Source organism: Triticum aestivum, chromosome 3D (assembly GCF_018294505.1).
Source record: "Triticum aestivum cultivar Chinese Spring chromosome 3D, IWGSC CS RefSeq v2.1, whole genome shotgun sequence".
Lineage (NCBI taxonomy): Eukaryota > Viridiplantae > Streptophyta > Magnoliopsida > Poales > Poaceae > Triticum > Triticum aestivum.
The window spans coordinates 544,732,137-544,747,844 of NC_057802.1; the positions used below are offsets into that span (position 1 = coordinate 544,732,137).

The 15,708-nt window shown below is 48.3% G+C and overlaps 1 protein-coding gene and 1 pseudogene across 1 annotated transcript; one reads left to right on the top strand and one right to left on the bottom strand.

Moving 5' to 3' along the window:
* The first annotated feature begins 5,161 nt into the window (after nucleotides 1-5,161).
* On the top strand, nucleotides 5,162-10,547 carry LOC123076473 (uncharacterized; annotated as a pseudogene).
* A 3,959-nt stretch (nucleotides 10,548-14,506) lies between these two features.
* Nucleotides 14,507-15,297, bottom strand: LOC123075285 (auxin-responsive protein SAUR50-like). The gene has a single exon (XM_044497931.1). The coding sequence runs from the start codon at nucleotides 15,234-15,236 to the stop codon at nucleotides 14,760-14,762; it is 477 nt and encodes a 158-aa protein (XP_044353866.1). The 5' UTR covers nucleotides 15,237-15,297; the 3' UTR covers nucleotides 14,507-14,759.
* Nucleotides 15,298-15,708: the final 411 nt, after the last annotated feature.

The window sequence follows — 15,708 nt, forward strand, 5'->3', positions numbered from 1 at the left end:
TTGTGTAAACATTTTTTAAAATGCTACATACATTTTTCTAAATGTGTTACATTTTTTATTTGTCACAAAATTTTCATGGACATGATTAAATTTTTTCGCATACATGAGTAAAAATATGGACTTTTATCATTCATGGTATACATTTTCTGTATACACTGGAAATATTTTTCTAGAGAACGTTAACATTTTACATATATGCAATTGTTTTTAAAATTTAAGGTAAAGTGTTTTTGTAATATATATAAAGAAAAATAAAATAAAAATGTGAAGGAAAAACGAAAACATAAAAAAACGCACATAACGTCGGCATGACGTCAGCATACCGCGGGAAGTGTTTATTGGGCCGACATAGTTCTGGCTCCCTGCAGGCGAGCCGTGGCTTGGCGTCGCTGCGGGCGGCACATAGCCGCGCCCAGCCGAAAGAGCGCTCGCACGCACGGCTGGAATAAAACTCTCTCCGTCTCTCCGTCTCTCTCTCTCTTGCGAGGTTCTTTTTGGTGGTTCTCAGCTACGTAAACCTTGAGTGCAGAAGGTAGTCACCCAAAAAATGCGTACCACTGAGCCGTGGCCGTCAAACAGCCAGAAGAAATGCGACCGAGCTTTATCGGAGACTCTAGAGGACTTACAGCATCTCCACTCGCCTCCCTAACAGGTTCTCCAGGGTGCTTTTTTAGCGCCGGCGGCAAAAAATCGGCCCAGTCGTGCTTCCAGGTCCTTGTTTGTCGCCGGTTTATGCCGAAATAACAGCCGGCGAACCCGAGCCGAACCCAGCCCCGGGAGGGGGGGGGGGGGGGGCGCCTGCGGCTCCAGCCAAAGCGAAAAGGCGCGTGGGCCCGCCCCGTCGGCGACAGACAGGCCTTTTCCCGCCGCTTTCCCCCTTTCCCTCCATTTCCTCATTGCTTCCCCCTTCTGGCCCACCACTCCCTTCATTCTCCTCCCGCTCCCCGCCATCAGGCCGCCATCCCGCTATCCGGCCGCCATGCCGCCGAAGAAGTATTCGGCCCCTCGCTTCGCTGCCGCTACCGATTCCACCCACACTAGTAGAAAAAGGGTCAAATGTGAGCCACATTAGTCCCGGTTTGAATATGAGCCGACACTAATGTGTACATTAGTGCCGGTTCCAACGGCTAGGAGGGAGGAGATCTTTAGTACCGGTTCGGAACGAACCTTTAGTACCGGTTCATGCCACGAACCGGTACTAAAGAGGCTTGGACCCGGCCAGCCCCTTTAGTGCCGGTTTGTGGCATGAACCGGTAGTAAAGAGGTTGTGGCAGGCTGTTTTCAGTCCCACCTCGCTCCCCTAGTAGGATTTTTACCACCTTAAATATGTTATTTTTCAAACTATCACAAGCACTTGGTCTTTATTGAACTCTATGTGTAGAATTTGTGGTCGCAATATGAGTCTTCACCGGTTTCTAAACCGTTGAGGACTCATATTGACAATTCAAATTGTACACAAAAAGATCAATGATAATCAATGTATTTTTGATGTATATTTTTACATGTTTACGCCCTCACATGTATAATCAATGTTTTTTAAACTTATTTGAACTTCAGACTTTTTTTGCGTTCCGTATGCACCATTCAAAGCGACGTCATCAATTTTCAACACTTTCTGATATCATTTGATGTTTTTCAGTCATTTACCGATTTGTTTATAGAGTTAAATGACCGTGAAATTGAAAATCACTACAAAACGAACTCTAAAAATATTGAAACTTGGCATGGTATCATCATTTCACCCGCATAGCATGTGCAAAAGAGTAGAGAGGGTCACGGAAAAAAACTGGACGCACTTCGTGTACAAACTGGACAATCTCTTTCGGAGTATCAGGGTTTCGGACGAGAACTCATCTGTTACACGGGCACTTCATTTTTTTAAACTTATTTAAACTCCAGACTTTTTTTGCGTTCCGTATGCACCATTCAAAGTGACGTCATCAATTTTCAACACTTTCTGACATCATTTGCTTTTTTTCAGTCATTTACCGATTTGTTTAAAGAGCTAAATGATCGTGAAATTGAAAATCACTACAAAACGAACTCTGGAAATATTGAAACTTGGCATGATATCATCATTTTACCCGCATAGCATGTGCAAAAGAGTAGAGAGGGTCACGGCAAAAACTGGACGCACTACGTGTACAAACTGGACAATCTTTTACGGAGTATCAGGGTTTCGGACGAGAACTCATCTGTTACACGGGCACTTCATTTTTTTAAACTTATTTGAACTCCAGACTTTTTTTGCGTTCCGTATGCACCATTCAAAGCGACGTCATCAATTTTCAACACTTTCTGACATCATTTGCTCTTTTCAGTCATTTACCGATTTGTTTAGAGAGCTAAATGACTGTGAAATTGAAAATCACTACAAAATGAACTCTGAAAATGTTGAAACTTGGCATGGTATCATCATTTCACCCGCATAGCATGTGCAAAAGAGTAGAGAGGGTCACGGCAAAAACTGGACGCACTTCGTGTACAAACTGGACAATATCTTTCGGAGTATCAGGGTTTCGGACGAGAACTCATCTGTTACACGGGCACTTCAATTTTTTAAACTTATTTGAACTCCAGACTTTTTTTGCGTTCCGTATGCACCATTCAAAGCGACGTCATCAATTTTCAATACTTTCTGACATCATTTGCTGTTTTTCAGTCATTTACCGATTTGTTTAGAGAGCCAAATGACCGTGAAATTGAAAATCACTACAAAACGAACTCTGAAAATGTTGAAACTTGGCATGGTATCATCATTTCACCCGCATAGCATGTGCAAAAGAGTAGAGAGGGTCACGGCAAAAACTGGACGCACTTCGTGTACAAACTGGACAATCTCTTTCGGAGTATCAGGGTTTCGGACGAGAACTCATCTGTTACACGGGCACTTCAATTTTTTAAACTTATTTGAACTCCAGACTTTTTTTGCGTTCCGTATGCACCATTCAAAGCGACGTCATCAATTTTCAATACTTTCTGACATCATTTGCTGTTTTTCAGTCATTTACCGATTTGTTTAGAGAGCTAAATGACCGTGAAATTGAAAATCACTACAAAACGAACTCTGAAAATGTTGAAACTTGGCATGGTATCATCATTTCACCCGCATAGCATGTGCAAAAAACAACTAAATACAGCAAAAAAAACTACTCCGAAATAAATAAAAGAAAATACTATATAAAAAATATATTTGCACGCTACCCCGTGAGCCTGCTCGGCCTTGGGCGTGGACATGCAGGCCCATAAGGCCAGGCAGGCTCACAGGGCAGCGTGCAAAGTTAGGCCCAAAAGCCTACTTTAGAGAAAACCTTGAAAGGGCAGCCGCGGCTGGGTTTATAAACCAGTGCGGCTGCCCTTCGCTCGGCGAGGTGGGACTAAACATTGTGCAGCGCGGGTGGTAGCGCATACCCTTTAGTACCGGTTGGTGGCTCCAACCGGTACTAATAGCGGGGCCTTTGGTACCGGTTGGGGCCAAGAACCGGTACTAAAGGGGGCCATTTCCCGCCGCTTGACCTGGCCAAAATTGGCCTTTAGTACCGGTTGGTGGCTCCAACCGGTACTAAAGGCCCCTCCTATATATACGGCACTTACAAAAAATCCAGTTTCATCAACCACCACTTCTTCTTCAACTGCTTCGCGCGACATCGCCGCCGCCGCCGCGCCGTCGCCCATCGCGCGCTGCCCCCGCCGCCCTCGCCGCCCCCGCCATGCGCCGTCGCCCCCGCCGCCCGTCGTCGCCGTCTCGCGCTGCCTCCCTCGTCGTCGCCGTCCCCGTCGTCGCCGTCTTGTGTTGCTGTCCCCATCGTCGCCGTCCCCGCCGTCCCAGTCGTCGCCCCCGGCCCGCCGCCCGTCGTCACGACGCCCCCGTCGCGTCGCCATCTCACGCCGCCGCCCGTACGCCGTTGCCGCCTGCTCGTACACACACACACACATACACACACACACAGACACACACACATAATTTTTTACTTATTTTCTGTTTTACTATTGTTTAGATTAATGCATGTCAAATTGTTAATTAGATGATCGAATTAGATGAATTACGTAGATAAGAATGTTAGAATGGTAATGTTAGATTAATTAGATAGAAAAGTTGTTAAATATTAATGTCAATTGTTAAATGAATTAGGTAGATATTAATTAGGTATATGAGATTTGAACTAGTTAAATTAATATAACTAGTTTATTTTTAGTAAGAAAATTAATAGAACTACTTTATTTTTAGTAAGAAAATTTAGGTATATGAGATTATGTGAACTAGTTGAATTAATATAACTAGTTTATTTTTAGTAAATGCTTAGTTGAACTAGTTGAATTAATAGAACTAGTTTATTTTTAGTAAGAAAATTTAGGTATATGAGATTTGATGATCTAATTAAAATATTACTATATATAGCTACTTTATATATTTTAGTAAGAAAATTAATAGAACTAGTTTATTTTTAGTAAATTCTTAGTTGAATTAATAGAACTAGTTTATTTTTAGTAAGAAAATTTAGGTATCTGAGATTTGATGATCTAATTAAAATATTAATATATAGAACTAGCTACTTTATTTTAGTAAGAAAATTAATAGAACAAGTTTATTTTTAGTAATGCTTAGTTGAATTAGTTGAATTAATAGAAGTAGTTGAATTAGTTGAATTAATAGAACTAGTAAGTGTTTAATGTTTCACCTATATGAACATAGGAAATGTCGTCTGACGACGAAAAAGATTTCATTATGTGCGAATACTGTGAAGACCAGCGCGGCCTGTGCGACAGAAATTTCCTTGTTGATGATAGGCGCTTCAGCACCAAGCTGGATGAGACCTTCGAAGTGGATACAGTAAGTCACAACGACAAGTCTTTTTTCGTAATTAAGCATGACTTATATATGCTTCATTTGCTTCAACTTATAATTTTAAATTTTCACTATTCTAATAGCGCATCCCCTGCCATGCAAGAATTTTTGTCTTGGATAAGATAGGTTTCAGTGCTATGGAAACTCCGGAGGTAAAGAGAGTTTACCTGAAGACCGAGCATGGTTATACTTTCAACGTCAAATTATACAATGCAGACACATACACCTATTTTGAATGCAAAACTTGGCAAGCACTATGCAAGGCTTATGCATTTGAGCCTGATATGGTTATCACCTTTGATATTCGTCTGGAAGATGACATTGAAGGTAATAAAGACATCTGGGTCGATGTGCAGACGCCTCCAGTTCTACCACTACGTGAGTTTCTCAACCATATTTATGTCTTTGATATTGTTTATTCAAAAATAGTTGACAACTAATTTCTATTGACAGCTTATTTCCATTCAAGCAAACATGTCCGGCGCTTGGTAGACAGGACCTACTACTGTCCCGGGGCTGAAGTAAACTGCGAGGAGATAAGTTATTATGTTTCATGGCTTGAGGATCTTCATACTGTCAAGACAAATTTTCTTCCTGCACTTAGAAATGTTAGTACTCAAAACGTGCGACCAATAGTGCTCGTATTGAACTACGGTCACATCTATTTAGGAAAGATGGTAAGATTTTTACTATTTGTCCTCAGTGCATCTTTTGCATACATTATTTGAAGCTAAACTTTCATTGCTAAGTATATTAATTACTATATTATGCTCTTCAACAGGGACTCCCGATGACAGTTGTGCCTCAGTGGATCGAGACTAAAGGACGCATGTCAATGGTTAGCTTACAGCCAAGATATCCTACATTGCACATGAGTGCATTCAGGATTTCTAAAAGCGATGAATGCTTAATAGTGAAAGATTGGAGCAAAATTGTTAACGATCCCAGAGAAGTACTAGGGGGCAGCAATCAGAAGCGCAGCCCACGATTAGAAGACAGGTTCATCTGCATGCTCCAGTATGATGAATCAGGAGAGCTATACATTTTCTATGCTATTTTACCTCTGAGAGAGCAGCAGGAGTGATTTAGCTAGTTCATGCTCTTAGTACTTGTCCTCTCATGTCCGTGTTCTTCGTCCTCAACTTAATCTCAAAGAGTGATTTGCTTTTGTGGTGTTATGAACGCTTATAATATCATGACAATGTTGAACTCGATGATATCTTTGCTTCTGGTACAAGTGAATATTTCTTCTTTAAGCTAGTGTTGGTGGTGATTAGATAGCGGTAATGACTATGATGACTAAATAGTGGTAATGATGACTATGATGATTTTTAGCTAGCTAGTATACTGTTGTTGATGATATGATGCAAGAGTTTTTATATTAATATGATGATGATGAGTTATTATATCATTTATGAAAAAAACCGCAGATTAGTTTCAGCTGGATGGATCCTAGCTAAGTGATCAAGTATATGCCATATCCATAAGTGATCAAGTAGGTGATCAAGTATAATATGGATATGGCATATACTTGATCACTTAATTAGCTAGGATCCACATGCATCCAGTCAAAACTAATCTGCGGTACTTTCACCTAATGATTTAACAACTAATTATAATGTAAAACAATCACTAAATTAAATTGAAAACACAAAATTAAAGGAAAAATAAAAAATAAAACCAAAAACACCCCCAAACATTTAGTACCAGTTGGTGTTACCAACCGGTACTAATGGCCTACACGCACCCGGGCCTGGCTCGTGCCGAACCGGTACTAAAGGGGGGGGACCTTTAGTCCCCACGCTTTAGTGCCGGTTACGGAACCGGCACTAAAGGCCCTTACGAACCAGGACTAAAGCCCGGTTCTGCACTAGTGCCAGCCGAAGCAGAGGAAGCCGAGGGCGCTGATGGCAAAACCACCGGGCTTGTCCAACGCCGAGTGGAGGGCGGAGGTTTAGCGCCGGGAGGCTGTCACCACCGAACGGCGGAACAGGCTCAACGTCAAGAAGGCCAGGGACGCGGCCGCGTCGACGACGGCGGCGGAGCAGGCAGAGGCGTCTCGTGCGGGGATGATAAATCCGCCCGACCACTACCCGCAAGCTACGTGGAGCCAACAGAGCGTTGCGTCGGCGGCCAACTTCTCGCCGCCGCCGCTGACGCACCCTCGCGTGGCTACTCCGACGGCAACGCGCATGGTGGATTCAACCCCAACATGGCCTTCCCACATGGCGCGCCGCCATGTGCCTCACCCTCCGGTCTGAACCCCGACCAACGCACTCCCTCGCTCGCGTTCGCCGGCCTCCATACCCAGTACAACTACTCGCCGCCAGCGTACTCAGCCTTGCCGACGCCGCCTCTGCGCCGGGACGCCCTACCCTTCTCACAAGCCTCGACGCCACATTTCGGTAACCCCGACGCGACCGACGCCGACATGGATGAGATCATCATGAGCCGCTCGGTCGCCGCCGCCTCCTACCCCGGGTTCCACGCGCAAGACGACACAATGGACACCGCCGTCGACATGGACGACGAGATCGACGACGCCGAGGAGGGGAAGGAGGAAGAGGAGGAGGAGGAGATGGAACCGGCGCCGGCGAGGAAAGGGAGAAAGAAGAAGCGGGGGGCCAATGCCAGGCCGGGCGAGCCGCGTGTCAAGTGGACGTCCAAAGAAGACGAGTGCCTCGCCGAAGCATGGAAGACCGCCAGCATCGACCCGATCACCGACGCGAACCAGAACGCCGACACGTACTGGAGACAGATCAAGTCGGTGTTCGATGAGCGCAAGCTGGTCGACCCGTACTTCGCCACCATCGACATGCAGCACGGCGAAAAGGCCATGTCGAACCATTGGGCGATCATCCAGGCGGCCTGCAACAAATGGCATGGAATCGTCGAGGAGATCGCGGCTCGCCCGGAAAGCGGCGCCAACATCGAGGGTAAGGTATGTCCAGCCGCCGGTCCACATTCTTTCGCCGTGTACGTCGCCGACACTTGTTCTTCGGCTGCGCAGATGGTTCGGACGTTCAACATGTACCGCCAGGAAAACAATGACCAAGAGTTCACGTTCCTTCACGTGTTCTCCCGGATCGAGTCGTGCGGGAAGTGGAGGGATGTCCGACTCACCCTCGCCAAGGCCAAGGAGACGTACAAGCCAGACGCGCCTGCCCCGGGGTCGGCGGATGGGCGCCTTGATGGCAACAAAAGAGCCAAGACGACGAGGGACGCGACACCGGCTGCCGAGCGGCTCCAATCATCGATCGAGTAGTGCATCGCCAACGCCAAGAACAACGCCGTAAAGAGGGAGGAGAAATCCGATGCGCGATGGTCGGCGTTGATGACAAAGCAGGACGTGAAGCTCGACCTACTTCGGACTAACGTCGCCGCGAAGAAGAGGAACACCGACCTAGCGTTCTTGATGGGGGCGGACATGTCGACGATGGACGAGCAGGTCAAGGCGTGGTACCTGGCGGAGCGCGGCCTTATCTTGAACCAGATGCCTTCGACCACCACGCCTACGCCCACGCCGACCCCAATGCCGACACCCAACCCGAGCGATGAAGCCACGCCGACGCCGAGCATAGAAGCCACACCGACCAGCCCGAGCACAGAAGCCACGCCGACCAACCCGAGCACAGAAGCCACGCCGACGCTGAGCACGCCGACGGCGGCCAGCCCCACGCCGGAGGAGCCCGTCGTTTGATGCATTCCTTTGTCTACGCGTCCTTCCTTTTGAACGCCGAACTTTCATATATATTTGATCACCGAACTGTGACATGGTGATCGCCGAACCGTGGCAGATCGCCGATGATCGCCGAACTGGCAGCAGGAAAGACACGTTTGAATTTATCACTACTACAAAAACAGCTATAGCCAATATGGACACTAATGGCGCACTGTACATGTGGTGCGCCATTACTAAATACTAATGGCGCATCATGCGTTGGTGCGCCATTAGTAATTTTTTTAATTTTTTCAAAACTACTAATGGCGCACCGTGGGATGGTGCGCCATTACTAGTTCAATTAGTAATGGCGCACCACTCCCACGGTGCGCCATTAGTAATTATGTTTTAATATTTTTTTTCAATTTTTTTATTTTTATTTTTTAAACTACTAATGGCGCACCATGGGATGGTGCGCCATTACTAGTTACTAGTAATGGCGCACCATCCCACGGTGCGCCATTAGTAATTTGGCCCAAACATTCCCCCGAATGCACCCCACCTCCGTGGACCGCCTTTTCAGTTTAAAAAAAAGAAAGAAAATGATAGAAATGTCAAAAAAATAAAAGAAAATAAGGTTCCCATGTGATATGTGGTCTAGTTGTTAGCAAAATTTACAAACATGAATTTTCGATTTTTTTGCAAAATCTCTCGAGAATTTGTAAAAATAGGCATAACTTTTGCATACGAACTCGGATGAAAAAGTTTTTTATATGAAAAATCATCTACTCGAAAAGTTACATCCGAATTTAACCGGGGGAACCCCGTTAAACATTTTCAAAATCCTCAAAAACCTAACAGAAAAAGATACGGGGCTTTTAAGATCTGAAGAGGCAAAAAAATTCAAACTTACGAATGGCGCACCTGCCCATGGTGCGCCATTACTATCTTCCCGCCTTCAAAATTCAAAATAAATAAAAAAATAAAAAAAAGTTACTAATGGCGCACCTGCCCACGGTGCGCCATTAGTATCTTCCCGCCTTCAAAATTCAAAAAATAATAATTTAGTAATGGCGCACCTGCCCACGGTGCGCCATTACTATGCCGTATATATGGCTGGGCGTGTCCTCTCCTCCTTACCTCTTCATTCTTCTCCTCCACTCCATCTCCCCCTCTCCTCCACTCCATCTTCCCTTCTCTCCTCCACCATACTACCCTCCTCCTCTCCGACCACCTCCTCCTCCTCTCCGGCGACCACCTCCTCCTCCTCTCCGGCGACCTCCTCCTCCTCTCCGGCGACCTCCTCCTCCCTCCTCTCCTCCCCTCCCCTCCCCTCACGGTTTCTCCTCCCTCCTCTCCGGTGAGCTCCTCCTCCCTCCTCTCCTCCCATCCCCTCATGGTTTCTCCTTCCTCCTCTCCGATGCTCCGGTGAACTCCTCTCCGGCGACCTCCTCCTCCTCTCCGGCGATGTAGGCGAGCGCCTCTCCGGTCACCTCCTCCTCCTCTCCGGCAAAAGAACACGGCAAAAGAACGTACAAGATCAAAAACGGGAACAAAATTTGAAATAATATCGTGCAAAAAACGAGCAAAAAAAATCGCGATCCAGATCCAAATTCAAAATTCAAAAATAGCAATGGCGCACGGTGGGGGTTAGACGGTGTGCCACTACTATTTTCCCGCCTTCAAAATTCAAAAATACTAATGGCGCACCGTGGCCTATACTAATGGCGCACCAGTGGCCTATACTAATGGCGCACCGTGGCCTGTACTAATGGCGCACCAGTGGTGCGACTAATGGCGCACCACTGATGCGCCATTAGTAAAAAATACTAGTGGCGTGGTACTAGTGGCGCACCAGTAGTGCGCCATTAGTAGGCAAAACTGGTGCGCCACTAGTAGGCTTTTTTCTAGTAGTGTATATGCGTCTTGGGGCCGAAACCTAGGGGCGCGGCTGGGAACTGGATCGCCCCAAGGGCGAAAAACCCGCCGGCGCATAGGCCAAAACGCAATCACCGGATGCGCTGGGGGCCGAACGAGTAGAGATGCTCTTACCAATAGTAGATGAACGCATGTGCGATTGTGTACTGGTGACATGCATGACCCCAGCTGCCTTTCTTGTCCCGTACTAGAAGAAATGTTACTTGGATCGAATTTTCTCTCCGATCAGGTGGCGCATCAAGTGGCAACGAACGATCGATGATCGATCGCGTGAGGCGCCTACTCACGTAGGACCTGGACGCCTCTGCGCGACCGACCCCTCGCCGTTAACGTACAAGAGAGACGAACGAAAGAACGATCCATAGAGCTAGCCGGCCGGTCAGACACGCGATCGAGACGGACGAGGACGGCACACATGCGCACGCATGCGCCGTGACGTACGTCGCATACGAGGCAGAGGTCTCCAAAGCACGCCCCCTCCTACAGCTACTGGGACGGACGGACGGACGAGATCGACGGTCGACAGCGATCGACCGCGCTGACCTTTGAAATTTGAATACTGCGCTAGCTGGGCCAAACACCTACTAGGGACTAGTACCTAGCTTGAGCTTGTGTGGTGCAGCTCGCTCCAAGGTCCAAGCCAAGGCCGCAGGCAGCGTTCCACTCGTGCGCGCGCGCGCTACGCCTGTGGTTAGGCCAACTTCACCGCACCACCTCATTTTGTCCGGGTGCGTCCGTTTAAAGTAAAACGGACATATCAGACGATCCAGCGGCAGACCCAATTTTACTTTTCTGTCCGTTTCATGTTTGTTTCACCCCATCTCTGGACCAAAGTTGGTCCCACTTTGGGTCCAAAGCGAACACGAGCCGGACGTTTTTCTGCGTCTCCGCTGTCCCCTGTGTCCGTCTGCACATGAGTCTGGCCCACCTGTCATTGAAACATGAAGGACCCACCCACCCACCCACCCACCCATCCCTTCTCTCTCCTCCATTTCCTTGCACATCGCGTCGACGGCCGCCGGAGCAGGGCATGGGCACGGCCTCCCCGCCGGCGGGCCAACCAGCGCCAGCCTCTCGACCACGGCAGCCGCGACTGGCAGACGGCGAGCACGCGGGGCTGCGGCAGGGTGGCGCGCGAGCGGCCTTTTGAGCAGCGGGCGCACGCGCGCGCGGGCGCAACAGCAGCCGGGGACTGCTCGGGCCGGTCCGAGTAGCAGATGGCGACCATGAGCGGGCGCGCGGGCGGGGCGCGGGCGGGGCGAGGCGGCAGCTCGCGGCGGCTGCGGCGAGCACGGCGCGAGGGCGGCGCGGGCGCGACAGGTGCGGGGCGCGGGCGGGGCGGCAGCTCGCGGCGGCTGCGGCGAGCACGGCGCGAGGGCCGCAGCGGGTGCGGCGCGAAGGCGGCTGTGGGCGCGGCGGCTCGGCTGCTGCCACGGCGGGAGGGCGAGCGCGGCGCGAGCACGTGCGAGGGCGGGGGGGGGGGGGGACGTGTTGGGTCGATCTGCCGCGGTGGGCGTCTCGAATACAAGCCGGACACGTATGTCCGTTTTCGTCTCCATTGCCACCTCAAACGGACGAAATCCGGATAAAACGGACGTCCGTTTGAGGTCGTGCGTGGAGTTGGCCTTAATTTGCTTGCCGACTGGATCGGGCACACGTTTTTCAATGATTGTACCGTCGCGAGAACGACGGCCGTTCCTCCGGTCGCGGTCAAGATTCTCCGCAACGTTCTATCCGAACTATCTTCCTTCCGTCTCGTCTTATCCCCTGTCCCGATCGCGTCCACGATCCAGCCAGGATTTAGACGGGAAAAGTGCGGAGAGACAGCAACGGGTTGGCATACCTTTCTCATGTACTGCTACGCCGTAAGAAGATGTTTCGAAGCCTTTAAGATATCCACAACATGTGTAAGAACTAAGAACCCACGAGCCATGGGTTTATGATCTTCTTTGGAAATTCTCCCATCCCGCAGCCGCCGAGATAAGCGATGAAAATTCCAAGTTAGACCGTGCCGCAGAAAAAACCCCCAAGAGAAATGCAAGGTTATGAATATTGGAGGAGGAAGTTTGTTACCAAGCCAAGGAAGCTATATCCCACCTTGTCTCCTGCAGGATATCATTCCATCATCTTTGATGAGATTGTTTTAATTACTTGCGCCTATAATGCATCATTACTATTCAATTGATGTATGACAAAAAATCGTGTGTTGCCTCGAAAAGAACTTACTGTATCCATCGTTTAATAATAGCGAAATATGATTTGAGCGACGGTGGTTTCTGCCCTGACTTCGAGGTTCCCACGTTAAAATCTGGTGTTCATGTCTTGATGCTATTACTGTATTTCGGAGTGGTTTTCAGGACCTCTTAGATTTTCTAGGCATTGCTTGAAGCTTTCTCAAGACCTAAGACGCTGTCTTAGGTGTGGCTTGCGCCAGGTCCGGCATATATGTATATGCATGTTTTCCTTTTCTTGTGAGCGATGGTCATTTGAGTTAGTGCATGATGTAGCCTTGAAGCCTTGAAATTATACGTTGATCTCGCTGCAGCTTCGAGATTACCACAAAATGTGTGCTAATTCCGAACACACCGATAAAGACACATGATAAAAATAAATAAACTGAATCTAGCTAGAACATTACCGTGCGATGGCCATTCAATATATTTATGACTTATGAGGGTAAAACTATTTTTTAGCTTAAGAGAGAATAAGTAGTCGTAGATGCTTACAAAGCATAACAATTGATGGCTTGGTGCCCCTAGCTCCACACTGACTATATTGTTCTACCAGCGTGTTGTCATCCCCACCTCACTGGTGTCGGCGATTGCCACCTTCAGGAGTCTTCGTTACCTCCTCGTCCATTCATGCAACCATGGTCTCTCTGTTCGTCTTCTACTCTCCCTTCTCCCGTTGTAGGTTTGCCCATCCATAGGGATGACAGAAATGTCGTCATGCAGAGAGTGTAAAGAGAGACAGATAACACAAATTAAAGAATGTAAAGAGAGACAAATAATACAACACCGTAGATGGCTAGACATGAGGGTGCATAAGCGAGATGAAGATAATGAACATATGAGTGAAAAATACGAATTAAGAAAGGTTGGCTCTAATTTAGCAAAATCAACAGTTGTGGCATCAAAATATGCCAACAAGCTATCATTGTATGAAATCACTATTGCTAATCTGTAGCTGTCTATTCTTTTTTAATATCCTTTACCTTAAATTGCACAATTCACATTCTTTTTGCAAACTAGTATTGGTGAAATCGAACTTTTTGAAGGCGTGCCACTTCAGTGAAGTATACTACTATATGAGTTGACTTGGAGATCCATGACGGTTTGGGTGTTCATACGAATGTATAGAAATGTGATTCTGGTTTTAAAAAGTATGAGGTAACTCATGAATAGACAACACCTGTCATTCTGTCAATACTCAGCACAACCCTTTTTTAACCTGATAGGATAAACGACAAGAATTGACCAAATCAAGAATTTGATAATGTTAATATCTACTCCCTCCGTCCCATAATATAAGAGCGTTTTCACACTAAAGTAGTGTGAAAACGCTCTTATATTATGGGACGGAGGGAGTACTTAACTGGATACTTTGTACTAAAGTTAGTACAAAGTTGAGTCATCTATTTTGAAACGGAGGAAGTACTGCATAATAATATTAAGGGAGTATAGGTTTGCATCTAGCCCAAGACCCGAGTTAACTAGTTATTTTTGGACCGGCTTAACCAGTGAAAGTTTGCTGGAGGAATGGCAATTGATGACAATTTGTGTTTGACCGAGGATGAAATTTTTGTTAGCAAGTATGGCAACTCCGCTTCAGTTCTGTTTTTCGCCAGGGTTTGCCATGCTTGTAAACTAAAATTATAATACCCGCGACAATATAAATTGCCATAAAAAATGTTCGATACTTCATAAAGAAACACATGGTCCACTTGTGTAGATCAAACAAAATGACCATCCAAAGTTAATCTCTTTCTTGTGTATCCCACCCCCCCCCCCCCCCCCCCCCCCCCCCCGCGCACACACATACCTTTTTTGTTTCTAAATTAGGAGCTCAAGCTCCAAATTTCATTTCCGTGAAACCGGCAATACAAAGAACTTCCAACACACGCGCTTACATGCATGCATAGAATCGATCTTCTTTCCTTTCACTTTTACAATCTAAATCAGCTAGGCGTGTGTGTGTGGTTGAGGCGTCTAAATATATGCAAATTAAGCACCTGCTCGATCTGTGTATGCGCCCGCAGATTCCTCTCGGTTCTGCATGCAAGACGCTCCTGCTAGCTACCTGCGCGCCTAGAGCTCACCTCCTACCGCCAGCCGCCGTCTGCGAGAAGAAGAAGGACGCCGGCGTGGACTTGGCCGGGCTGAGCACCCGGTACCCCGCCGGCCGGACCTTGATGTTCCCGCTGCCGGCGCGCTGCAGGCCGCATATGGGCGTCGACGGGGCCACGGCGGCCTCGCCGTCGTCGTCGTCTTGGACGTCGTGGTCCATGTGCCAGAGCACGTCGAGGAAGGCGTCGACGGAGCAGGGCAGCGCGAGGGGCCCCTGCGCCGCGTAGCCGTACTCCTGCTCGGCGTCGTCGAGGAGGCGGCGGAAGAGCGGGTGGTTGGCGCGGTCGGCGCGCACCACGAACCGCTCCCGCTCCGGTCCCACGTACACCGAGAAGCACCCCGGCGCCACCGCCGCCGACGACCGGCCACCGCTGGCCAGCCCGGATCGGCACCGCTCCAGGGTCCTCGACACCAGGCTCTTCCTCGCGCCCTTGCTCGCCGCCATATATGCTGCCGGTTGATGCGCCGCCCGGGTTATGTGGCCAAGAGTGGTGGATATGCCTTGCAAGGATGATGGCATGCATGAAAGAGGGGGCCGGCCGGGTTGTGTGTATATATATGGGTACAAGCTAAGCAAAAGGTAGGTGTAGCAGCTAGCAGCTAGCTGAAGACGGAGGGCGACACGGCGTGCGGTGTGACATGGTGGGCTAGCCCCATTAGTTGACCCGACGCGAGGGCATGCATTGACTTGTGACTCGCCGTGAGCTGCAGCGCAGGGTCATATGGTGCAGGACAGACCAGGACGATCGAGGACGAGGAGGAAGGCAAGGAGGAGATGTGCTCCTGCACTCTTAGAGTAATTAACTACTGACTTATTGCTAAGCCGGCTTATTAACTAGTAAGTGGGTATTAGCAATATACACTCTAGCTATATGAGTAGTACTGGCCATGCATGTGCATCGAAGAAGCAAGTGGAT

Excerpts from the sequence above, each read along its gene's own strand:
- LOC123075285 (XM_044497931.1), bottom strand. The coding sequence starts at position 15,236 with ATGGCGGCGAGCAAGGGCGCGAGGAAGAGCCTGGTGTCGAGGACCCTG.